The following is a 26,513-nucleotide window of genomic DNA, read 5'->3' on the forward strand; positions in this document are numbered from 1 at the left end:
CAGTACACACCCATAAGAAGAGCCAAATAACAAATATGCAATAACAATTGTTGCCAAGGATGTAGAGACGTAGGAATGCTCATACATCACTGATGAGAAGGTAAAATGATACTTTCATATTGGAAAACCATTTGGCAGTTCCTCAAACATTTGTACATAGAGTTTGATCCAGAAAATATTCACTCAAGAGAAATGAAAACATATCCACACAAAAACTTGTAAATGAATGTTTATAGCATTGTTCATAATAGCCCCAAAGTGGAAACAACTTGGTGTCATCAAGTGGTGAAGGGATAAACAAAAAGTGGTATATCTATACAATGGAAAACTATTTAGCAATAAAAAGGAATGAATTACTGATACATGCTACAACATGAGCAAACTTAAAAAACATCATGCCACCTGAAAGAAGCAAAATTTCAAACATCGAATATTGTAAGATTCTATTTATATGAAATATTTAGAAATGATATATTCATAGAGACAAAGATATAGGGTAGACATGGGAATTTATTTACTATAAATCAGTTCAAGGGAATTTTGCAAAGTCAAGGAAAAGTCCTAAAACTGGATGTAGTAATTAATGACTGTACAATTCAATAAACTTAATAAAAAGTACCTAATTGAACACAATAGGTGAATTTCATCATATGTAAATTGAATACACAGAAGAAACTATATGAAAAAGGTCTTAATGACCAGGATAATCACAATGGTGTGGTCACTCACCTAGAGGCAGACATCCTGGAATGTGAAGTCAAGTGGGACTTAGGAAGCATTACTACAAACAAAGCTAGTGGAGGTGATGGAATTCCAGTTGAGCTATTTCAAATCCTAAAAGATGATGCTGTTGAAGTGCTGCACTCAATATGTCAGCAAATTTGGAAAATTCAGCAATGGCCATAGGACTAGAAAAGGTGTTTTCATTCCAATCCCACAGAAGGGCAGTGCCAAAGAATGTTCAAACTACCACACAATTGTGCTCATTTTGCATGCTATAAGGTTATTCTCAAAATCCTTCAAGCTTATTTCACTCTGTATAATCGGCTCCTGTTTCATCCACCTCATTAGAACTGATTCAAATGTATTCTTTTTAATGGCTGAGTAATACTCCATTGAGCCTATTATACAGAGTGAAGTAAGCCAGAAAGAAAAACACCAATACAGTATACTAACACATATATATGGAATTTAGAAAGATGGTAACAATAACCCTGTATGAGAGACAGCAAAAGAGACACAGATGTATAGAACAGTCTTTTGGACTCTGTGGGAGAGGGAGAGGGTGGGATGATTTTGGAGAATGGCATTGAAACATGTATAATATATAAGAAATGAATCACCAGTCCAGGTTCGATGCAGGATACAGGATGCTTGGGGCTGGTGCACTGGGATGACCCAGAGGGATGGTATGGGGAGGGATGTGGGAGGGGGGCAGGATTGGGAAAATGTGTACACCCATGGTGGATTCATACTGATGTATGGCAAAACCAATACAATATTGTAAAGTAAAAAAAAAAAAAAAAAAAAATCCTTCAAGCTAGGCTTCAGTAGTACATGAACTGAGAACTTCCAGATGTATAAGCTGGGTTTCAAAAAGGCAGAGGAACCAGAGATCAAACTGCCAACATTCACTAGATCATAGAGAAAGCAAGGAAATTCCAGAAAAACATCAACCTCTGTTTTGTTGACTACACTAAAGCCTTTGACTGTGTGCATCATAACAAACTGTGGAAAACTCTTAAAGAGATGGGAATACCAGACTACCTTACCTGCCTTATACTTCTTTATAGGGGGAGTAAGGGCCTCTTGATGAGAATGAAAGAGAAGAGTGAAAAAGTTGACTTAAAACTCAACATTGAAAAAACTAAGATGATGGCATCTGCTCTTATCACTTCATGGCAAATAGAAAGGGAAAAAGTGGAAACAGTGACAGATTTTATTTTCCTGGGCTCCAAAATCACTGAGGATGGTGACTGAAGTCATGAAATGAAAAAAAACTTCCTTGGAAGGAAAGTTATGACAAACCTAGACATCATATTAAAAAGCGGAGACATCATTTTGCTGACAAAGTTCTGTCTAGTCAAAGCTATGGTTTTCCCAGTAGTCATGTAGAGATGTGATAGCTGGACCATAAAGAAGACTGAGCACTGAAGAACTAATGCTTTCGAATTGTGGTGCTGGAGAAGACTCTTGAGAGTCCCTTGGACTGCAGAGAGGTCAAACCAGTCAATCCTAAAGGAAATCAACCCTGAATATTCATTGGAAGGACTGATGCTAAAGCTGAACCTCCAATACTTTGGCCACTTGATAACAGAGGAGACTGTTTGGAAAAGACTCTGATGCTGGGAAAGACTGAAGGCAAAAGAAGAGGGAGGCAGAGGATGAGATGATTGGATGACATCATCAAATCAATGGGCATGAGTTTGAGCAAACTCCAGGAAATAGTGAAGGACAGAGAAGCCTGGCGTGCTGCAGCCCATGGGGTCCCAAAGAGTTGAGAACACAATTCAGTGACTAAACAACAAAAGCTGCTTTAAAAATTAAGAAAAACTAATCATTTTCATAAAATGTTATAAGAAACAGAATAAAGAAAATATACTGAAATATTAAAGAACAATTGATTGAATGAAAAGATATATCATATTTACATTCCAAGATTTGAAGATACATATTATAAATGTCAATTGTCCTTAACTGATTTCTTTGATGGAAACTCAATCAAAACCACATCAGAGAGAGTATATGTTTTTGTGTAAACGTGTGCATGCATGTGTGTGTGTGTGTGTGTGTGTAACTTGATGAGCTGATTCTAACATTTCCATGGAAAAGCAAAGTGCCAAAAGTAGATAAAACTCTTTTGAAGAAGAACAAGGTGGAAGAAATTGCCCTTCCACTGTACAAGGTATCAAGACATAAAAAAGCTGAACTTATGATACTGATTCTGTAATAGTTAAAAAGATCAAAGGAACCCAGAAGAATACCCACGCATATATGAATACCTGATATATGACAGAGCTAGAAATACTATAACAGTGCAGGAACAATATTTTCAATATATGGTGTTGGGATAGAGGGTTATCTATATAAAAAAAAAAGAAACTGGAATCCTTATTTCATATTATACATATAAATCAATCAATTTAATGACTTAAATGTGAAAGAAAAAATCATAAAGCTTTTAGAATAAAGGACAGTATCTTCCTGAGTTTATGTAGGTAAGGATTGATTAATCAAAACACAAAAGCACTAAGGAGAAATGAGAAATTAATAAGTTTTATTACATAAAAATGAAGAACTTTTGATTCATCAAAAGATACCATAAAGGTAGTGAAATGAAAAGCCGAAGAATGGGAATAGATAATTTCAACACATATAAGTTGACAAAGTGTAAGTATACAAAATGATAAAGAACTTGTACAAATTTATAAGAAATGCATATAAGATTAGAGATGAAATTTGGAGATGGACTATTCATGACATATAATCACAACATATTTCTAACATCCTCTTCTCTATAGCAGTACTGAAATAAGTAGTAATCACTGAGATCTGCTATACATATCCTAGGGCTTTGGGGTTGAACTATTGTTTTGATATATGCTTAGTGACCTCTGAAACAAGACTGCATCTGAATATTTAGTTAGTTTGGGATGAACATGTACACATCACTTTACTTACTTATTTTTGAACTTTTTATTTTGTATTGGAGTATAGCCAATTAACTATGTTGTGAAAGTTTCAGGTGGACAGCAAAGAGACTCAGCCATACATATACATGTACCATTCTCCCCTAAACTCCTTTCCTATCCAGTCAGCCATCTAACATTGAGCAGAGTTCCCTGTGCTGCACAGTAGGTCCTCACTAGTTATACACATTGCTATATTTAAAATGAATAACCAACAAGGTATAGCACAGGGAACTCTGCTCAATGTTATGTGGCAGCCTGGATAGGATGGGAATTTGGGGGAGAATGGATACATGTATATGTATGGCTGAGTCTCTGCTGTCCACCTGAAACTATAACATAGTTAATCAGCTATACTCCAATATAAAATTTTAAAAAGTTTTTAAAAGAGAAAAGAGACTGTATCTGGACACAGATACAAACAGATGGAAAGATATTCATGCAGGAAAAAGACATTTCTACTTTTCCTAAATGGGCAAAATAACTAAAGAGCCATTTCACAAAGGAGGCCATCTGAATGGTCAATAAATGTCTGAGAAGGTTTCTGACCTCATTAGCTATCAAGAAAATAAAATTAAAATCAGTTGAAACAAACAACATAGACCTAGACTCCTGAAAAATATCCATGTCCTGAAAACCAGACACACAGACAGAAAGTCACTTGCATGCACATACACATACACACACAGTCAGGGAAACTGTCCTTAAGCAAACTAAATGCAATATGTGATCCCTGATTGCATCCTGGATTTAAAATTGAGAAATCTAATTATAAACTTTTAGATAATATTATTTTAACAGTGTTAAATATTTTAAGAGTGATCATAATACTGTGATAACATAGGAGGATGTATTCTTAGGAAATATATAATGAAGTATTTAGGAGTAAAACTTAATGCCTCTTATTTTCAAATATTTAAGCAATAAACAAACCACACATACACTTATACACCATTTTCATGCAGATGAACAGAGACATAAAGCAAACGTGGCAAAATGCCAACAGTTGTTAAATGTAGGTGAGGGGTATTGATGTATTATTCTTTCTATTTTTCTCCACATTTAAAATTTTAAAAATAGAAAGCATGGAAAATAACACTTTACTAAAGATTAAGAAAATAAAAAGTAATATAAATGAATGCTAAGTGTTCAGAAAGGGGAAAAAGAATACAATAAAATACAAGCAAATACCTATTAGAGTCTCACAATACCTAGTAAGGACAAAGATATGGAGCAACCTGAACCTTCACACATGGTTGGTGGAATTTTAACTTGGGACAATTCCTTCATAAAAGAGTTTATATCTATTAAAGCTGAAGATGTGTAAACTCTTCACGCCTTAACTCCACTCTTAGAGCCCCAGAAACTCCTGCACATGTGTCCCAAGATAGATATACAAGAATGATCACAGTAGCAGCATGGATACTTACACCACCACAAATGGAAACATCCACATGTCCAGAACCTCAGAATGTAATCTTATTTGGAAATAGGGTATTTGCATATATAATTAGGTAAGATGAGGTCATGGTGGATTAGAGTGGGTCCTAAATTCAATGACTTATATCCTTTTAAGAAGACCATGTGAAGACACAGACACACAGGGAGAATATTATATGATGATAGGAGCAGAGACAGGTGAAACATCTAGAAGCCAAGAACTGTCAGCATCCACTAGAAGCTAGGAGAGAGGTGTCGAGCAGATTCATCCTCACAGCCTCCAGAAGAAGCCAACCTTGCCACCTTTGATTTGAACTAGCCTCCAGAACAATGAAAGAATAAATTTCTGTTGCTTAAAGCCATCCAGTTTGTGGTATTTTGTTAAAGCAGTCCTGGGAAACTAACACCTAAAACTGTAGAAGTGATTTTGAAATTGGGTAATGGGTAGAGGTTGGAAGAATTTTTGAGGTGCTTGATAGTAAAAGATCAGTTACTTTGAAGGGACCATTGGTAGAAAAAAGAATGCTAATTCCAGTTCTGGTGAGTGCTCAGAAGGAAGTAAAGAGGACAGTAAAGAAAACTTCTATCAACTTCTATCATCTTAGAGAACACCAATATCGTCATGAACAATATTTTGCTACAGATATGAACATTAAAAGTACTGCTGGTGAAGCCTTAGAAGGAAATGATGAACATGCTATTGAACACTGAAAGAAAGGTGATCTTTGTTATCAAGTGGCAGAAACTTGGCTGAATTGAGTTCTGGTGCTGGGTAGAAAGTATAAATGATGAACTTGCATATTTCAGTTCAGATCAGTTCAGTCACTCAGTCCTGTCCGACTCTTTGCGACCCCATGAACTGCAGCACGCCAGGCCTCCCTGTCCATTACCAACTCCCGGAGTCCATCCAGACCCATATCCATCGTGTCAGTGATGCCATCCAACCATCTCATCCTCTGTCGTACCCTTCTCCTCTTGCCCTCAATTTTTCCCAGCATCAGAGTCTTTTCACATGAGTCACCTCTTCATATCAGGTGGCCAAACTATTGGAGTTTCAGCTTCAAGACCTGTCCTACTAATGAACACTCAGGACTAATCTCCTTTAGAATGGACTGGTTGGATCTCCTTGCAGTCCAAGGGACTCTCAAGAGTCTTCTCCCACACCACAGTTCAAAAGCATCAACTCTTCGGCACTCAGGTTTCTTTGTAGTCCAACTCTCACATCCATACACGACTACTGGGAAAACCATAGCCTTGACTAGATGGACCTTTGTTGGCAAAGTAATGTCTCTGCTTTTTAATATGCTGTAGTGAGCAACCTAGATAGCATATTCAAAAGCAGAGACATTACTTTGCCAACAAAGGTTCGTCTAGTCAAGGCTATGGATTTTCCTGTGGCCATGTATGGATGTGAGAGTTGGACTGTGAAGAAGGCTGAGCGCTGAAGAATTGATGCTTTTGAACTGTGGTGTTGGAGAAGACTCTTGAGAGTCCCTTGGACTGCAAGGAGATCCAACCAGTCCATTCTAAAGAAGATCAGTCCTGGGTGTTCTTTGGAAGGAATGATGCTAAAGCTGAAACTCCAGTACTTTGGCCACCTCATGCGAGGAGTTGACTCATTGGAAAAGACTCTGATGCTGGGAGGGATTGGGGACAAGAGGAGAAGGGGACGACAGACGATGAGATGGCTGGATGGCATCACTGACTCGATGGACATGAGTCTGAGTGAACTCCGGGAGTTGGTGATGGACAGGGAGGCGTGGCGTGCTGCAATTCATGGGGTTGCAAAGAGTCGGACGTGACTGAGTGACTGATCTGATCTGATCTGAGGTTGGTCATAACTTTCCTTCCAAGGAGTAAGCGTCTTTTATTTTCATGGCTGCTATCACCATCTGCAGGGATTTTGGAGCCCAGAAAAACAAAGTCAGCCACTGTTTACACTGTTTCCCCATCTATTTCCCATGAAGTGATGGGACCCGATGCCATGATCTTAGTTTTCTGAATGTTGAGCTTTAAGCCAACTTTTTCACTCTCCTCTTTCACTTTCATCAGGAGGCTCTAGTTCCTCTTCACTTTCTGCCATAAGGGTGGTGTCATCTGCGTATCTGAGGATATTGATACTTCTCCTAGCAATCTTGATTCCACCTTGTGCTTCCTCCAGCCCAGTATTTCTCATGATGTACTCTGCATATAAGTTAAATAAGCAGGGTGACAGTATACAGCCTTGACGTACTCCTTTCCCAAATTGGAACCAGTCTGTTGTTCCATGTCCAATTCTAACTGTTGCTTCCTGACCTGAATACAGGTTTCTCAAGAGGCAGGTCAGGCGGTCTGGTATTTCCATCTTTTCAGAATTTTCCACAGTTTATTGTGATCCACACAGACAAAGGCTTTGGCATAGTCAATAAAGCAGAAATAGATGTTTTTCTGGAACTCCCTTGCTTTTTTGATGATCCAGCAGATGTTGGCAGTTTGATCTCTGGTTCCTCTGCCTTTTCTAAATCCAGCTTGAACATCTGGAAGTTCACGGTTCACGTACAGTTAAAGCATGGCTTGGAGAATTTTGAGCATTACTTTGCTAGCATGTGAGACGAGTGGAATCGTGCGGTAGTTTCAGCATTCTTTGGCATTGCTTTTCTTTGGGATTGGAATGAAAACTGACCTTTTCCAGTCCTGTGGCCACTACTGAGTTTTTCAAATTTACAGACATTGCGTGCAACACGTTCACAGCATCATCTTTCAGGATTTGAAATAGCTCAACTGGAATTCCAACACCTCCACTAGTTTTGTTTGTAGTGGTGCTTCCTAAGGCCCACTTGACTTCACATTCCAGGATGTCTGGCTCTTAGTGAGTGTGAGTGATCATACCATTGTGATTATCTTGGTCATGAAGATCTTTTTTGTACAGTTATTCTGTGTATTCTTGCCACCTGTTCTTAATATCTTCTGCATCTCTTAGGTCCATATCATTTCTGTCCTTTATTAAGCCTATCTTTGCATGAAATGTTCCCTTGATATCTCTAATTTTCTTGAAGAGATCTTTCATCTTTCCCATTCTATTGTTTTCCTCTATTTCTTTGCATTGATCACTGAGGAAGGCTTTCTTATCTCTCCTTGCTATTCTTTGGAACTCTGCATTCAAATGGGTATATCTTTCCTTTTCTCCTTTGCTTTTGCTTCTCTTCTTTTCACAGCTATTTGTAAGGCCTTGTGCAACAGTCATTTTCCTTTTTTGCATTTTTTTTTTCTTGGGGATGGTCTTGATCCCTGTCTCCTGTACAATGTCATGAACCTCAGTCCATAGTTCATCAGGCACTCTATCAGATCTAGTCCCTTAAATCTATTTCTCACTTCCACTGTATAGTCATAAGGGATTTGATTTAGGTCATACCTGAATGGCCTAGTGGTTTTCCCCACTTTCTTCAATTTGAGTCTGAATTTGGCAATAAGGAGTTCATGATCTGAGCCACAGTCAGCTCCTGGTCTTGTTTTTGCTGACTGTATAGTACTTCTCCACTTTTGGCTGCAAATAATATAATCAATCTGATTTCTGTGTTGACCATCTGGTGATGTCCATGTGTTGAGTCTTCTCTTGTGTTGTTGGAAGAGGGTGTTTGCTATGACCATTGTGTTCTCTTGGCAGAACTCTATTAGCCTTTGCCCTGCTTCATTCTATACTCCAAGGCCAAATTTGCCTGTTAGTCCAGGTGTTTCTTGACTTCCTACTTTTGCATTCCAGTCCCCTATAATGAAAAGGACATCTTTTTGGGGTGTTAGTTCTAGAAGGTCTTGTAGGTCTTCATAGAATCGTTCAACTTCAGCTTCTGCAGATTTACTGGTCAGTGCATGGACTTGGATTACTGTGATATTGAATGGTTTGCCTTGGAAATGAACAGAGACCACTCTGTCGTTTTTGAGATTGCACCCAAGTACTACATTTTAGACTCTTTTGTTGACTATGATGGCCACTCCATTTCTTCTAAGGGATTCCTGCTGACAGTAGTGGATATAATGGTCATCTGAGTTAAATTCACCCATTCCAGTCCATCTTAGTTCACTGATTCCTAGAATGTTGATGTTCACTCTTGCCGTCTCCTTTTGACCACTTCCAATTTGCCTTGTTTCATGGACCTAACATTCCACATTGCTATGCAATATTGCTCTTTACAGGATTGAACCTGCTTCTATTACCAGTCACATCCACATCTGGGTGTTGTTTTGCTTTGGCTCCATCCCTTCATTCTTTCTGGAGTTATTTCTCCATTGATCTCCAGTAGCATATTGGGCACCTACTGACCTGGGGAGTTCATCTTTCAGTGTCCTATCTTTTTGGCTTTTCATACTGTTCTTGGGGTTCTCAAGGCAAGAATACTGAAGTGGTTTATCATTCCCTTCTCCAGTGGACCACATTCTGTCAGACGTCCCCACCATGACCCCTCTGTCTTGGGTGGCCCCACACGGCATGGCTTAGCTTCATTGAGTTAGACAAGGCTGTGGTCCATGTGATCAGATTGGCTAGTTGTCTGTGATCGTGGTTTCAGTCTGTCTGCCCTCTGATGCCCTCTCTCAGCGCCGACCATCTTACTTGAGTTCTCTTACCTTGGACGTGGGTATCTCTTCTATATTTAGCTGAAGAGATTTCCAAGCAAAGTGTGAAAGATGTAGCCTGGTTTCTCACTGACAGTTGTAAAATGAGAGAGGAGTGAGTTAAATTGAGTAAGTACCTGTTTAAAAAGAAATTCAGAACTTGATGATCTGGAGAATTCTGAGCCAATCTAGATAGCCCTAGAAAAAGGGCCAATGGTATGTGGCTAGACAAACTTTAGACAATCTTTCACTGAAGAGATTATGTATGTGACTCATGGATCCAGTCAACCTTTTCAGCAGAAGCCAGGAACAGACAAGGCGTTATCCAGAAAGGATCTGTCAACAATCCTCATATGTAATGGTGTGGCTCTCTTGACATACACAAGAAACCAAGAAGGTTTATAAGGATTTTATACGAGCAGAAACAGTGCAGCCTGATGTAAAAGTGACAGAGACAAGCTAAAATGAAGGAAGGTAAAATGAAGCCACAAAAGCCAGAGAGGGTGGGGCTGCAGCTGCCCTGGTAGGCTAAGATGATGGAGCTGTCCCAGAGTACCTAGAGAGCAAGGCTACCCCTGGCGACCACAGGACAGAGCCCTGAAGCCAAAACATTACTCTTAGGCCTTGAAATCTAATGGAATTTGCCCTGCTGGGCTGCTAACTTGCTTTAGAACAGTAACCCCCTTATTCTTTCCTTTCTACTCTTTTAGAATGGGAATGCCCACCTTACGCCTGTCTCACTGTTGCCTAGTTTCGTAGGTTTCTGGACAGAAGGGCATTTTCCCAATGTAATATACTCAGAGTCTACCAACACCTGATTTAGATGAATTAGATAATGGGATTTCAGACTTTTTGAGTTAATATTTAGATGAGATTTGGGACTTAGACTTGATGCTGAAATAGGTTAAGACTTTAGGGGATATTGTGATGAGGTGAATGTATTTGCATGTAAGACAGATATGAATTCATGGAGGAGGCCAGAGGGCTGATTATACTGGGTTGAATAGTGAACCCTCAAAATTCATGTCCATTCAGTTTCTCAATATGTGACTTTATTCAGAAATAGGGGGTTGACAGATGTAATTAGTTAATATAAGGCCATACTGGATTATGATGGATCCTAAATCCAAAGACTAGTGTCCTTAATAAGAATGCTATGTAAAGACATGTTTTACCAGGTGGCTCACAGAGGTAAAGAATTCATCTGCCAAGCAGGAGACTCGGGTTCGATCCCTGGGTCGGGAAGATCTCCTGGAGGAGGAAATTGCAACCCACTCCAGTATTCTTGCTTGGGAAATACCATGGACAGAGGAGCCTGACGGGCTACAGTCCACACGGTCACAAAAAGTCAGATGTGACTGAGCACTAAGCATGTGCAGACACAGAAACACAGACACACAAGGAGACTGTCATGTTATAACAGAGGCAGAGACTACAGTGATGCTTTTGGAACACCAAGGAATGCTGGCAATCACCAGAAGCTAGAAGAGATGAAGAAGGATCCTCTTCTAGAACCTTAGGAAAGAGCATAGCCTTGTCAACACCTTGATTTCAGACTTCTAGCCACCATGGAGGATAAATCTCTGTTGTTCTAAGCCACTAGATTTGTTATGGCAGCATTAGAAAACTAACAGTGATTTTAGAAAACTCTTCCAAGAAATTTTGCTTCATAGAGAGAAGGCAAAATTATTGATACACATGGTATCAATGAATCTCAAAAACATTATACATTATAACATTGTGTAAGTTAAAGGAATCTTATGCAAAGAATATAACTGTATGGTTACAGCTATCTGAAGTTCTATAACAGGCAAAACTAACCTATAATGGAAAAAAATAAAAATACTAGTTGCCTCTGGGAGAGTGGAGTGGGAGTTACTGAGAAGAAGTATGATGAAACTTTCTGGGGGTGATGGTAACCTTTTACGTGTTAGGTCACACAGATGCAGGTATGTTGAACATGGTTGGTCCAATGACTGTGTGATAACACATTGGTATCTTGAAATTGGCCATTGTAGGAATATGTATATCATGGACTGGCAAATAATACAGATAAGAATCTTTTTTCCTGGAGAGCTGGCTGCTAAATATTTGCCAACACATCACTACAAAGATGTATACCCAAGTCAAAAGTTAGCAAATGAATACTTAAGGTTTGTGCATTTCATTGCATGGAAATTTTACATCAAAAGAAAAAATGTTCATATACATTTTTAGCTAACAATATATATACTGACATATTTAGGGGTACATGTGTTTACATTGGTGATCCATTTAAATAAATCAATAAAGTAAGATGGTTTACTAGATGGATAGACAGATGTGATAAATCAGTAAAATATTAATGATATAATCTAGCCAGCCATCACTGGGTGTTTGTGATAAAATTCTTTCAACCTTTCTGTGGGTTTAAAATTTTTCATTAAATACTGGAAAAATATTTTCCCATTTGGATATTAAAAATATTAACACATGTACTTTAACCCTATCTTTTTTGGGCTTCAATTTTTATATTTCATTGTTTAAACCAATTGCTACTTGTTACAGTATACAGTGAAGGGAGGGAATCTAAACGTATTATTTGCTCAAGTAGCAAAACAACTGAAGGGCATTTTTTGTTTTTATCACTTTTTAAAAGATAGTTCACAGTAGGAGTATGTACACGATGGACACTGGCAAATGGTACAAATCATGTGAAATTCTTGAAAGGAAAGAAGTAATATTGGGGATAGCTGACTGAGGTCCCTGGGGAGATAAGAGGGAGAGGACCTAGAACAAAGGAATAAATAGTAACCTTTGACAGGAAGGATGTCCTCAGCACTGAGTTGAAATGGAAGAAAATGATGGCTAGGATACAGAAGTTAGCAGAGTCAGGCAGAAAGTAGATGAAGGTTCTTAATGATGGCATTGTTTCCTTTGAAATAGGAAAGAAGACTACCTGCTAAAAATAATAAAATAGCAGTTGGATAGGAAATAGTAATGAAGATATAAAATAGTATTTTTAAGGAATGAAACAGAGAGCTGACCAGAGACTAGGAGACGTTGCCAAACAAGAAAGAAGACTCTAGATGATACCAGAGATGAGGAATTTGTAGAGGCACTAATCAACACAATTATACTACTTTTCTCTAGTAGTGCTCAAAATCCATCATGCAACAATAAAGAAGGTAATCAGTTGGATTGATTCAGGGTTGAGGATTTGCTGGGTGGGTATGATGCACAAAAAAAGAAGCAAGGAAAATGACTCAGTGGCAAGAACTTGGGTAAATAATGCATGATGGAGTCTAAGCGAGATGTGAAAGGAAGAGGAAACAGGAAGGGGATGACAGATTGGGAGAAAAAAAACAAAGGTCAAGGACCTCGAGATTTTAACAGGGTTGAAGGAATGGTAAAATGATTGTTAAGAGAGTTGTGAGAGCCAGAAGGATAAGAGAAAGGTTATGGTTAAGAGTAGTATACTGGAGTTTAAGATTTCAGAAGAAGTATATTTCTAGGGAGACTATATGTTGTTTTCCCACTGGTTTAAGGTTAGAAAATGGGATATGTAATACTTAAACATAAATACAGTGTTATCTCAAGATACAGTAAAATCACACTTAAAAAAAAACAAAAAATCTTTAAAAATCATGTATACAAATACCATGATCAAGAGCACAGACTTTCATGTTAAGAACAGATCTAGATTTAAGTTCTAGCCTGGTTATTTAATAACTGACCTTGAGAAATTCATTCTTTCAGAAGTTCTATTTCATTATCTGTAATATAGATACTATATTATAGGGCTACTGTAAGGTTTAAATGAGTTAATGTGAAAAATGCTAAGCACAAGGACTAAGCACAAATAAACCCTCAAAATTATTAGCTATTAGGAATTCTCTCTCCAGGTAAGATTCTTCACCTTGCCTCTCCCACTGAATATAGCTATAAAACTAAAGAGACTACACAGAGTACATGACAATGGTGAAAACTACAAAGCAAAAGTTGGAATAGATAAGAAATTTAGAACTTGAAATAACAAAGAACTCATGCCCAGACACAGCATAATCATAATCAAACTGCTGAAAAGTAAAGAAAGTAGAGGAATAAGGACAAAAAGTTTAAAAACCCATAAATTTATGGTTAATTGATTTTCTTTAAAAAGTACCACGACAGTTTAATTTGGAAAGGATCATCTTTTCAGTGAAAAGTGGCAGGACTATTGGACATACATATGCAAAGAGATTAATGTAACCCTAACCCCACTCCAGTACTCTTGCCTGGCAAATCCCATGGATGGAGGAGCCTGGTAGGCTGCAGTCCATGAGGTCACTAAGAGTCGGGCATGACTGAGCAACTTCACTTTCACTTTTCACTTTCATGCACTGGAGAAGGAAATGGCAACCCACTCCAATGTTCTTGCCTGGAGAATTCCAGGGATGGGGGAGCCTGATGGGCTGCCGTCTATGGGGTCGCACAGAGTCGGACACGACTGAAGCGACTTAGCAGTAGCTGCAACCTTACACCAGGCTTCCCAGGTGACTCAGTGGTAAAGAATCTACCTGCAATGCAGGAGATGTAGGTTCGATCCCTGGTTTGGGAATATCCCCTGGAGAAAGAAATGGCAACCCACTCTAGTATTCTTGTCTGAGAATTCCCATGCACAGAGGAGCCTGGCGGGCTACAGTCCAAGGGGTTGCAAAGAGTAGGACACAACTGAGCATACACACACACACACACACAACCTTACACCCTATGTGTAATTCAGAAATTAATTCAAAATGGTTCATAGACCTAAATGTATGAGCTAAAACTATATATCTTCTAGAAGAACACATATGAAGAAAATCTTTATGATCCTGGGTTAGAAAGAAATCTTAGTTACAAGATCAAAAAAAAAAAAAAAAAGAAAGAAAGAAATCTTAGTTACAAGATCAAAGCAGAAGTCATAAAAAAATTACACTTCATCAAAATCACAAACTCTCAAGCTTCAGAAAATGCTGTTAGGAAAGGTGGTATCAGTGAAAATGGCAGAGTTAAGAATCTCTTAAAGGAGAACACTGACAGAAACTGTCAAAATCAACTTGTTTTCAGAACTCTGAAAATTAATCAAAGGCTTGTAGTAATCTGGGAAACATTTATTGAAGAAAAATAGCTGAATATCAGTAAGAATAATAAGTTTTATAGCATTTTAACTTGCCTTTTCCTCATCCTTTTTCCCCAGGTCTGTAGTAACCTTGAAACCAACAATCCCATGTCAGAGAAAACCAGTAAAGAAGGAAAACAGAGTTGGAGTTCCTTCAAAGCCCCATTCCCAGAGAACTGTCATTACTTGATCTATCTAGTAAATCTCACAAGCATTATTCTCTTAATCTGACCTGGCTCAAAGTTCATCCAGTGCTAACAGCCTTTTTCCTGAGAACTTCTGTCAAAAACAATCAGAGACACTTGTTGAATTTTGTGGCTAGCTGAGGTGGTGGAGTTGAGACAAACAATAGGTTACCAATATGCTTAGAAGGAAATCCTAGAGAATAAAATGTCATTAGGGGCCCTGACATATTTTGAAGAATCTAAAAGGCCATGCACATGCACAGAGCTGTCCACATGGCCAAAGCTTTGTGTGTACTCAGGAAAGACCTGAAAAATCCCTGAGCTCTCACCGCTGACTAATACTGAGTTTCTGTGCAAGCAGGGAGTGAAGGCTACAATGGAGTTAATTGCCTGGTTGACTGTTGATGATGTCCTTGGCTTGCACACAAAGTCCTTCAGAACTGGGAAATCCCTCAGTACTGGGAAAAATACTAGTTCTAGAAATAATTAAAACACTGTTAATAATTTAAACTAAAGAAGGCCATATATTATATAAGATGATTATATTATGTGATTCCATTTATAGGAAATGTCTGGAATAGGCAAATCCATATGGATAGGCAGTAGATTAGTGGCTCTCTGGGCTGGGAGTAAAAACAGTAACTGAGAACAATCTCTGGGGTGATGAAAATGTTCTAAAATTCAATTGTAGTGACGGTTGAACAATTCTGTAAATTTACTATGAACCACTCAATTGTACATTTAAAATGAGTTTTATGGTATGTAAAAGATAACTCAATAAAGAAGTGAAAAAAAGGATCCAATTACATTCTATAAGAAACTTGTTTTTTTTTTTCAAAATATGAAACTCACTTTCAAATATAATATAAATAGGATAAAAGTAAAATGAAAAGTAATTCTGGAATGTTGGAGTAAAGACCTCTGAAAATCTGCTGCTCCATAAAAGCAAAAAGAACACTGGGAAAAGTCAAAATAAAACTTTTGGTAAGTCTGGAAATTAAATTAAGCCTTATAACAATACGAGGAATAGTATTCAAGAAAAATAGCTGAGTTGCAGTAAGAATAGTAAGATTTGTTGCATTTTAACTTTTCATAATCCCATTTCCCTCTCTCCAGTTTTTCAGCAGCTACTATGATAGTTGTGAAAAGCATTAGCCTAACTTACATTGAAGGAAGCAGAGCAGTTCCAGAGCTTCCATTCTCAGAGAACATCACTATTTGATTTTCTTCTACTTCTGCTTTATTGACTACATCAAGGCCTTTGACTGTGTGGATCACAACAAACTGTGGAAAATTGTTTTTTTTTTAATTTCACCTGTTTCTTTTTATTTTTTATATTTATTTTATTTTTTAACTTTACAATAAAATTCTTAAAGAGAGGAATACCAGACCACCTTACCTGCCTCCTAAGAAATCTGTATGCAAGTCAAGAAGCAACAGTTAGAACCAGACATGGAACAATAGACTGGTTCCAAATTGGCAAAGGAGTACATCAAGGCTGTATATTATCACCCTGCTTATTTAACTTCTTATGCAGAGTACATCATGAGAAATGCCAGGCTGGATGAATCACAAGCTGGAATCAGGACTGCCAGGAGAAATATCAATAACTTCAGATATGCAGATGACACTACCCTTATGGCAGAAAGTGAAGAGGAACTAAAGAGCCTCTTGATGAAAGTGAAAGAGGAGAGTGAAAAAGCTGGCTTGAAACTCAACATTCCAAAAACTAAGATCATGGCATCCGGTCCCATCACTTCATGACAAATAGATGGGGAAACCATGGAAACAATGAGAGACTTCACTTTTTTGGGCTCCAAAATCAGTGCAGATGGTGACTGCAGCCATGAAATTAAGACGCTTACTCCTTGGAAGAAAAGCTATGACAAACCTAGACAGCATAGTGAAAAGCAGAGACATTACTTTGCCAACAAAGGTGCATCTAGTCAAAGCTATGGTTTTTCTAGTAGTCATGTATGGATGTGAGAGTTAGACTATAAGGAAAGCTGAGCACCAAAGAATTGATGCTTTTGAACTGTGGTGTTGGAGAAGACTCTTGAGAGTCCCTTGGATTGCAAGGAGATCAAACCAGTCAATCCTAAAGGAAATCAGTCCTGAATATTCATTGGAAGGACTGCTGCTGAAGCTGAAGCACTAGTACTTTGGCCACCTGATGCGAAGAACTGACTCACTGAAAAACACCCTGATGCTGGGAGAGTTTGAAGGCAGGAAGAGAAGGGGATGACAGAGGATGAGATGGTTGGATAGCATCACCAACTTGATGGACATGAATTTGAGCAAGCTCCGGGAGTTGGTGATGGACAGGGAAGCCTGGTGTGCTGCAGTCCATGGGGTCATAAAGAGCTGAACATGACTGAGCGACTGAATTGAACTGAAAAGCTACATTCTGAGGGTTTGTCTTTGACTTGGTTCATACCTAGATCATGTCAAGAGCGATCAATGGAGCTTTTTTAACCCTGCAGCTACTTGAGTGGCATTACCAGCTAGAGCTAAGAGAAGGCTGACAAACAAACAAAACTTAAAAGGAAACATAGGGAATAAGGATCACACTGACTTCAAAATAGATTACAAAGCTATAGCAACTGAAACAATATGGTAGTGGCTTAAAGACAGATATGTGAACCAGTGGAAAAGAATAGAGAGCCCAGAATTAAACTACACATGTATAGTCAACTGATGTTTGACAAGGGTGCCAGGAATACATAATCAGGAAAGGATAGTCTCTTCAACAAATGGTGCTGGGAAAAGTATACGAAAGTGAAAGTGAAGTCGCTCAGTTGTGTCTAACTCTTTGTGACCCCATGGACTGTAGCCTACCAGGCTCCTCTGTCCATGGGATTTTCCAGGCAATAGTACTGGAGTGGATTGCCATTTCCTTCTCCAGGGGATCTTCCCGACCCAGGGATCGAACCCAGGTCTCCCACATTGTAGACAGACGCTTAACCGTCTGAGCCACAAGGGAAGTCTATATCCACATGCAAAAAAGTGAAACTGTACCCTTATCTTATGCCTTTCACAAAACTCAATTCAAAATGGATTAAAAACTTAAACATAAGACCTGAATTCTAAAACTCCTATTGAAAACATAGGGAGAAACCCTCTTGACATTAGTGTTGGCAATGTTATTGGCTATAACCTCCAAAACATAGGTAATGAAAGCAAAAATAGAGAAGTGGGAATACATCAAACTAAAAAGCTTTATCATAGCAAAAGAAAGAATAGAGTAAAAAGGAAACTTATAGAATGGGAGAATATATAGTAGACTCTTGAACAACACCAGTTTGAACTGTACAGGTCCACTTAATGCAGATTTTTTTTTTGCAGTAAATATACACTATAGTACTATAAGATTTGTGGTTGATTTAACCTATAGATGTGAAACCATGGATATAGAATGCTGATTATAAAGTCATACATGGATTTTTGATTACTTGGAATGTCAGTGCCCCCAACCCCTATGTTGTTCGAGAGTCAACTGTATTTGCAAACTACATATCTGTTGCTGTTACTGCTAAGTTGCTTCAGTCGTGTCCGACTCTGTGTGACCCCATAGATGGCAGCCCACCAAGCTCTGCTGTCCTGGGATTCTCCAGGCAAGAACACTGGAGTGGGTTGCCATTTCCTTCTCCAATGCATGAAAGTGAAAAGTGAAAGTGAAGTCGCTCAGTCATGTCCAAATCCTAGCAACCCCATGGACTGCAGCCTACCAGGCTCCTCCATCCATGGGATTTTCCAGGCAAGAGTACTGGAGTGGGGTGCCATTGCCTTCTCCAACATATCTGTTAAGGGGTTAATATCCAAAACGTATAGGAAATACCTACAACTCAATGGCATAAAAATAAAACCTGATTAAAAAAAGGACAAAGTATTTGAATAGACATTTCTCCACAGCAGATATACAAATGGCCAACATTTGTACAGGTAACATGAAAAGGTGCTCACCATCACTAATCATCAGGGAAATGCAAATCAAAGTCACAATGAGATACATGTGCATGTGTAAGTGTATGCCAAGGAAAGTGAGGCCCTCAGAAGTCCCTAATCTCTCACTTCTAACTGATCTTGAGGCTCAGCATAAGCGGGAAGTGAAGTCTAAGACAGAGTTGCAAACTGCTTCCCTGAACACTGAAAGAGTAACCTAACACACTCACACAGAGCCCCTTGATAAAGGCTCATATACTTTTTGATTTAAGACATTTAAGAAAAACTCTCCAATCATTAGTGGCTTACTATGCTAACTGGAGAAGGCAATGGCACCCCACTCCAGTACTCTTGCCTAGAAAATCCCATGGACGGAGGAGCCTGGAAGGCTGCCATCCATGGGGTCACTGAGGGTCGGACACGACTGAGCGACTTCACTTTCACTTTTCACTTTCATGCATTGGAGAAGTAAATGGCAATCCACTCCAGTGTTCTTGCCTGGAGAATCCCAGGGAAGGGGGAGCCTGGTGGGCTGCCGTTTATGGGGTTGCACAAAGTTGGACACGACTGAAGTGACTTAGCAGCAGCATGCTAAGTGGATAGAGACTTCAGTGACTTTACATGACAAAGAATTAAATTTGACAGAATTGGTCCAGGAACATCACTAAACAAACAAATAGCAACCAACAAACCCTGGGTGGGGAGGGGTTGATTGACTTTTCAGAGTTGTTACATAATATTATTTTAAATGTCTAATCTTCAACAATAAAATTATAAGACTGTAAGGGACTGAATATTTGTGCCCCCACCCCCGAATTCATATGTTGAATCCCCACCCTTCAATATGATAGTAATAGGAAGTGGGGATGCTTGAGTAGTAATTAGGATTGGATAAGGTCCTAAGAGTGGAGCCCTCATGTATGGGATCAATGCCCTTATAGTCATCAGAGAGCCTGCTTCTTCTCTCTGCTATCTACCAGGTGAGGATCCAGTAAGAATTCAGCAGTCTGAAACCCATAAGAGGGTTCTTATTGGAACTAGACCATGCTGGAACCCTGATCCTAGATTTCCAGCCTCTAGAACTGTGAGAAATACATCTCTGTTGATTATAAGTCACCCAGTTTGGTACTTTGTTATAACAGCCTCAGATGACAAAGGCATTGGAAAAAAAAAAAAAAAAACAACCCCCCACCTTAAAACCGAGAAAGTATGATCCATACACAGAAAAAAGAAACAGTTGATAGAAACTCTCCTGAGGAGTCACATTGGGCTTCTCAGGAAAAAAAAAAACAAAAAAAAACAACTTTAAATCGTTATTATAAGTTATTCAAACAAAGGAAACCACGTATAAAGAACTAAAGAATGTTTCAGAATATCTTACCAAATAGAGAATAAAAATAAAAGATAGAAATTATAATAAAGAATCAAATAGAAATTTTCAAGCAGTATAATAACTGAGATGAAAAATACACTAGAGGGGCTCAACAGGAGATGTGAATTGACAGCAGAATCATCAAACCTGAAGATATGTCAACTACATAATCTGAGGAAGCTCACTAAAGTTTAGGAGCAGAAAGAAAAAAGAGTAAAGAAAAAGACAATGCAGTCTTGGGAACCTATGGGAGACAAGCAAGCATACCAACACATGCATAATGGACTCTCAGAAGAAGAAGAAACAAAAAGAATATTTGAAGAGTTAATGGTCAAAAGCTTCCCCAAATTGATGAAAAACACTAATCCATACATCATGGAACTTCAACAGACTACAAGAAGGATGAATTCGAAGATACCTATGTGAAGTCTGTCCAAAGAGACACTTAAACAAGTAGTCAAACTGTCAAAAGTAGAAGATGAAGAACAGATCTTGAAAGCAGTAAGAAGAGGCTCACCATGGACAAGGGGTCCTGAGATTAATAGTTGACGTCTCAATAGAAATTAGAAGGGGCCAAAAGGCAGTTGAGATGATACATTTGATCTGCTAAAAGAAGAAGACTGCCAACCAAAAATTCAATGTCCAGGAAAAAACTATAATGTAAAACTAAAGGAGAAATTAAAACATCCCAAGATAAACAGAGTTTACTACAAGATGATCTGCCCTGTAAGAAAAACTACACAGAGTCTTTTAGACTGAAATAAATGGGCACTAAATAGTAACTCAGATTTACCCAAAGAAAGGACACTAGCAAAGTTGACTACATAGGTAAACATTAAAGACAGTATAAACGTTTTTATCCCTGTGCTCTTTTTTTTGTTGTTGTCCATCTGACTTAAAAGATAAAAGATAACCGCATAAAGCAATAATTAGAAAACTCTGTTGGTAGGCTTAAAATTTAGAAAGATGTCATTTGTATGACAATAATAGTACAAAGGAGGAAGGACAGAACACAGGTAAATAAGAATGCAGGTTTTGAACATTATTGAAATTAAGTTGGCACTAATACAAACAAAATTATTCAAGCTCAGGTGTTAATTATAATCCCCAGGGCAAATTACTAAAAGAGTAACAAAAATAGTAAAAGAAGCAACACGTTAATTAAGATGACACACTGTAAAAGCTGATTTAACATTAAGGAATAAATGGAGTAATAGAGTAACAAAAAGATACAGACATATCAAAAATAAATAGCAAAATGGCAGATGTAGAACCTACCTTATCAACAGACTCCACTTAAATGCATTAAATATAAATTAACACTCTACATAATTGGAAGCAGGGATTTAAGAAAAACATGCTCTAAATAACTATTTGCTGTCTATAAGAGACACTTTGGTTTTTTAAAAAGTTGAAAGTAAAAGGACAGAAAAAGATACTCTATGCAAAAAAGAAAGTAAAGCAGAGTACAAGAAATTTGAGTCTTTTTTCCTTGGTAATTCTAGCTAAAGGACTGTGAATTCTATTGCCTTTTCCATTGAGCCAACTTTTGGTTTTCTTGATTTTCTCTATTTTTTATTCATTTTTCATTTATTTTTGCTCTTTCTTTCTTTCCTTAAGTTAGATATGGGTTTATTTGCCTTCTTTTTGTAGCTTTTTTCATTAAACTTCAATTTTTTTAGAGCTTCACAGCAAAATTGAGGGGAAGTTACAGAGATTTCCCACCTATTCCCCAGACCCCACACATGCTTAGTCTCCCTCATTACCTCCCACCAGAGTGGGACATTTGTTACAACTGATGAGCCTACACTGACACATCATAATTACTCCAAGTCTATAGTTTACCATTTACTCTTGGTATCATATATCCAAAGGGTTTGGACAATTTTTTGTAGTTTCTTGAGGTGGAAGTTTTGGTTATAAATTTGAGGTTTTTCCTCTTTATTAATATTGGCATTTACAGCTTTAAAAAGCCCCTTGAGTACCTCTTCTACTGCATTCCTGAAGTTTTTGTATATTTTGTTTTCATTCATCTCAAAGTACTTTCTAATGTCCCTTGCAACTTCTTTTTGATCCTTGGTTATTTGGTAGAGTGTTAAATAATTTCCACATATTTGTAAATTTCCTCTGTCCATCTATTATTGATTTCTAATTTCATTTCACTGTAAACAGAAGTGGTGAGAGTGGACATCCTTGTCTTATTCTTGGTATTGGAAGGACAATTTCAATCTTTTCACCATTAACTATGATGTTAATTATTAAGACAAATAATGGCCAATAGATTTCTGACAAAAATGCAAAGACAAGTAAATGGAGAAAGAACACTCTTTTCAACAATTAGTACTGGATAATCAGATATTCATAAGCAAAAAAGTGAACCTTAACATAAACCTCACACCTTATATAAACATTAAGTCAAAGTGGATCATAGACTTAAATGTAAGATATACAATTATAAAACTGTTAGAAGAAAATAAAGGAATAAACCTTTTTCATAAAATCTAGTGTTTTTAGACATAATAAAGCACAATACATTAAAGAAAAAATGGATAAACTGGACTGTATCAAAATTTAAAATATTTGCTCTGAAGCAAAAAATTTGCATACAGAAAACTACAAAATTTTGCTAAAAGACATAAACAAATACAAAGACATTCTGTGTTCATGGATTGAAGATTTAGCATTGTTGTCAGTACCACCCAAAGTGATATACAAATTCAAAGCAATACTATCAAAATCTCAATGATGTTTTTTGCAGAAATAGAAAAATCTGGGAATTCTCTGGCAGTGCAGTGGTTAAAGACTCGGTGCTTTCCCTGCTGTGGGCCTGGGTTTGATCCCTGGTAAGGGAACTGCTGCTGCTAAGTCGCTTCAATAGTGTCCGACTCTGTGCGACCCCATAGATGGCAGCCCACCAGGCTCCCCCGTCCCTGGGATTCTCCAGGCAGGAACACTGGAGTGGGTTGCCATTTCCTTCTCCAATGCATGAAAGGGAAAAGTGAAAGTGAAGTCGCTCAATCGTGTCCGACTCTTTGCGACCCCAGGGACTGCAGCCCACCAGGCTCCTCCGTCCATGGGATCTTCCAGGCAAGAGTACTGGAGTGGGGTGCCATTGCCTTCTCCAGGTAAGGGAACTAAGATCCCACAAACCATGTGGCATGGCAGAAAAAAAGGAAATAAAAAAATCTATCCTAAAATTCATATGGAATCTCAAGGGACTCAAACAATGAAAACAATTTTGAAAAAGAAGAGCAAAGTTGGAGGTCTCATACTTTCTGATTTCAAAGTTTACAACAAATCTATAGTAGTTTAAAAAGTGTGGTACTAACATAAAGACAGACATGTATATCAATGGAATAGAATGGAGAGTCTGGAAATATACTCTTTCATTTACACTCAAATGATTTTCAGAGAGTGTGCCAAGACCATTCAATGAGGAAAGACAGTCATTTCAACAAGTAGTACTGGAAAAGCTGGATATCAAACATGCAAAAAATGAAGTTGGACCCCTTATATATGAAGTTAACTCAAAATGGATCAAAGACCTAAACATAAGAGCCAAAACTATAAAACTTTTTGAAGATAACATAGGAAAAACAGTTTATGACATCAGACTTGGCAAGATTTACTGGATATAACAACAAAAGCACAGGGAACAAAAAAATAAACAAACTGGACTTTATCAAAAATAAAAACTTTTGTGCATCAAAGGATACTATTGACAGAATAAGAAGGCAACCATAGAATAGGAGAAAATATTTGCAAATCACATATCTGAAAAGGGAGTAATATCCAGAATACATAAAGAACTCCTGCAACTTAACAACAAACAACCCATTTAAAAACGGGCAAAAGACATCCTTGTACATTGCTGGTATGAATTTAAAACAGTATAGTCTCTATGGCAAACAGTATGGTGGTTTCTCAAAAGATTAAACATAGAATTACCATATAATCCAGAAATTCCACTTAACATATTCAAAAGAATGAAAGCAGGGACCGGAACAGACTGTTGTACATCCAGATTCATAGCAGCATTATTCACAATAGCGAAAAGACAGACATTACATAAGTGTCCATTGACAGATGAAGAGATTAACAAAATGTACTAGATACATACAATAAAATATTATTTAGCCTTAAAAAGGGAGGAAATCCTGATACATGCTACAATATGGATGCTAAGTGAAATAAGCCAGACACAAAAAGACAAAAACTATGATTCTGTTTACATGAGGTACCTAGAATATTCAAATTCATAGAGAGAGAGAGCAGAATGGTGGTTGGTAGAAGGTAAGGCAAGGGGAGAATGGGGAGTTAGTGTTTAATGGGTACAGAGTTTCAGTTTGGGAAGATGAACAAGTTCTGGAGATGGATGGCGATGATGGCTGCAGAACAATGTGAATATACTTAATGCCACAGAACTGTACACTTAAAAAATAGTTAGAATGGTCAATTTTATGTTAGGTATATTTTACCACAATAAAAGAAAGTTTGCTCTGCAGAAGACACTGTTAAGAGAATGAAAAGACAAGCTGCACACTGGGATAAAATATTGTAAATCATATATCCAACAGAGAATTGTGTTTGACTATATAAAGAACTCTCAAAAGTCAACAGGAAAAAATAAACAACTAAATGAAAAACAGCAAAAGATTTGAACAGACACTTCAGCAAATAGGATATAAAGATGGCACATAAGCATATGAAAAGATGTTTTATATCATTAGCCATTAAGGAAATGCAAATTAAAACTACAATGAGATACCACTTCACAGCTATTAGAATAACTAAAATAAATACCAACAATACCAAATGCTGACAAAGATGTAGAGCAATTGGAACTCTCATACATTGCTGGTGAAAATGTAAAATGATTCAGCCACTCTTGAAAATGGTTTGGCAGTTTCTTATAAAGTTAAACAAACACTTACCATATGACCCAGTAATCCCACTCCTAGATATTTACCTTAGAGAAATAAAAATTTCATGTTCACACAAAAGCCTGTACAAGAATATTCATATCAGTATTATTCATAATCACCATAACCTGGAAACAGCCCAAATGCACTTGATGGGTGAGTGGATAGACAAACTTTGGAACATTCATACAATGGAATGCTACTCAGCAAAAATGAACTACTGATACACACAACTTGGATGAATCTCAAAAGCACTACACTGCATGAAAGAAGTCACTCTCAAAAGATTACATTTTGTATGATTCTATTTGTATGACATTCTCTAAAACACAAAATCACAGTGATGGAGAATAGATCAGTGATTGATTGCCAGAGATTACGAGTGGAATTGGGAGTGACTTCAATGGATAGTATGAAGGAGTTTGAGGGTGATGGAGCTGTTCTCTATCCTGATTGTGGTGGTGATTACATGAATCTATGTGATTAACATGATTTACAATTCACAGAATTGTACACACACCTCCCCCCCAAATAAACAGGCAATTTTATTGTAAGTTCATTTCAAAAATAAAGTAAAATATTAGCTACTATATCATCATCAATAGTTATACTTTACTGATTAAAAATATTCAGGATTATGAAATAGGATCAAAAAGACATTAAGGTCATTTTATGTCTGGTACAATAACTTAAAAGGTATAGAGAAAAAAATCAACAACACTAAATGTTAAAGCTTTAAACTTCTAACTCCTCTTTAATATTCTGTATCAGGATTATATGCTCCCTGTGGATCATGTCCTACAAACATTGTCATATACTGAATATGAAATTAAATAAGAACTCAACTTAGAAGTCTGGGACCCTAGGTTACATTCCTAAATCTAACACTGTAAGAAAACTCTCGACTTGCCTTTTGTGCCTAATTTTATCTTCCTCTTCATTGAGGTCATGTACTTGTCTGCACTTGTCTTTTTGTGGTATGCTGTGAAGGTGTAAAGCAAGGAGTTTCAAAGATAGGAAACAGAACAGATTCATACACTACCCACCCACCCCAAATACCATGTACTGCTTTAAGTGATTTACATGTATTACCTCTCTTAATCCTAACAACCCTACAATACAGCTACTATTAATATTCTCTTGAAGGAAATCAAGCACAGTATGGTAACTTGCCCCACATCTTTAGATAGTAAGTGGGGGAGCCAGGATGTTCCCAGCAGTCTGTCTCCACAGCCCATGTTCTTGATCAGCAAG

General features: G+C 37.6%; 1 protein-coding gene across 4 annotated transcripts in view; it reads right to left on the reverse strand.

The window, feature by feature from the left end:
* Window positions 1-26,513, reverse strand: part of RBM41 (RNA binding motif protein 41) — a 75,537-nt gene that overhangs the window by 42,638 nt on the left and 6,386 nt on the right. For 3 of the 4 annotated variants that reach the window (XM_005227892.5, XM_015461592.3, XM_059883650.1), the window contains exon 5: window positions 26,170-26,241. The exons of the other annotated variant lie outside the window; for it this stretch is intronic. In XM_005227892.5, the coding sequence (XP_005227949.1) occupies window positions 26,170-26,241 (72 nt within the window). The remainder of the gene's footprint in view (window positions 1-26,169; window positions 26,242-26,513) is intronic. 4 annotated transcript variants of the gene reach the window in all.

The sequence above is a fragment of the Bos taurus genome, chromosome X (assembly GCF_002263795.3).
Source record: "Bos taurus isolate L1 Dominette 01449 registration number 42190680 breed Hereford chromosome X, ARS-UCD2.0, whole genome shotgun sequence".
NCBI lineage: Eukaryota > Metazoa > Chordata > Mammalia > Artiodactyla > Bovidae > Bos > Bos taurus.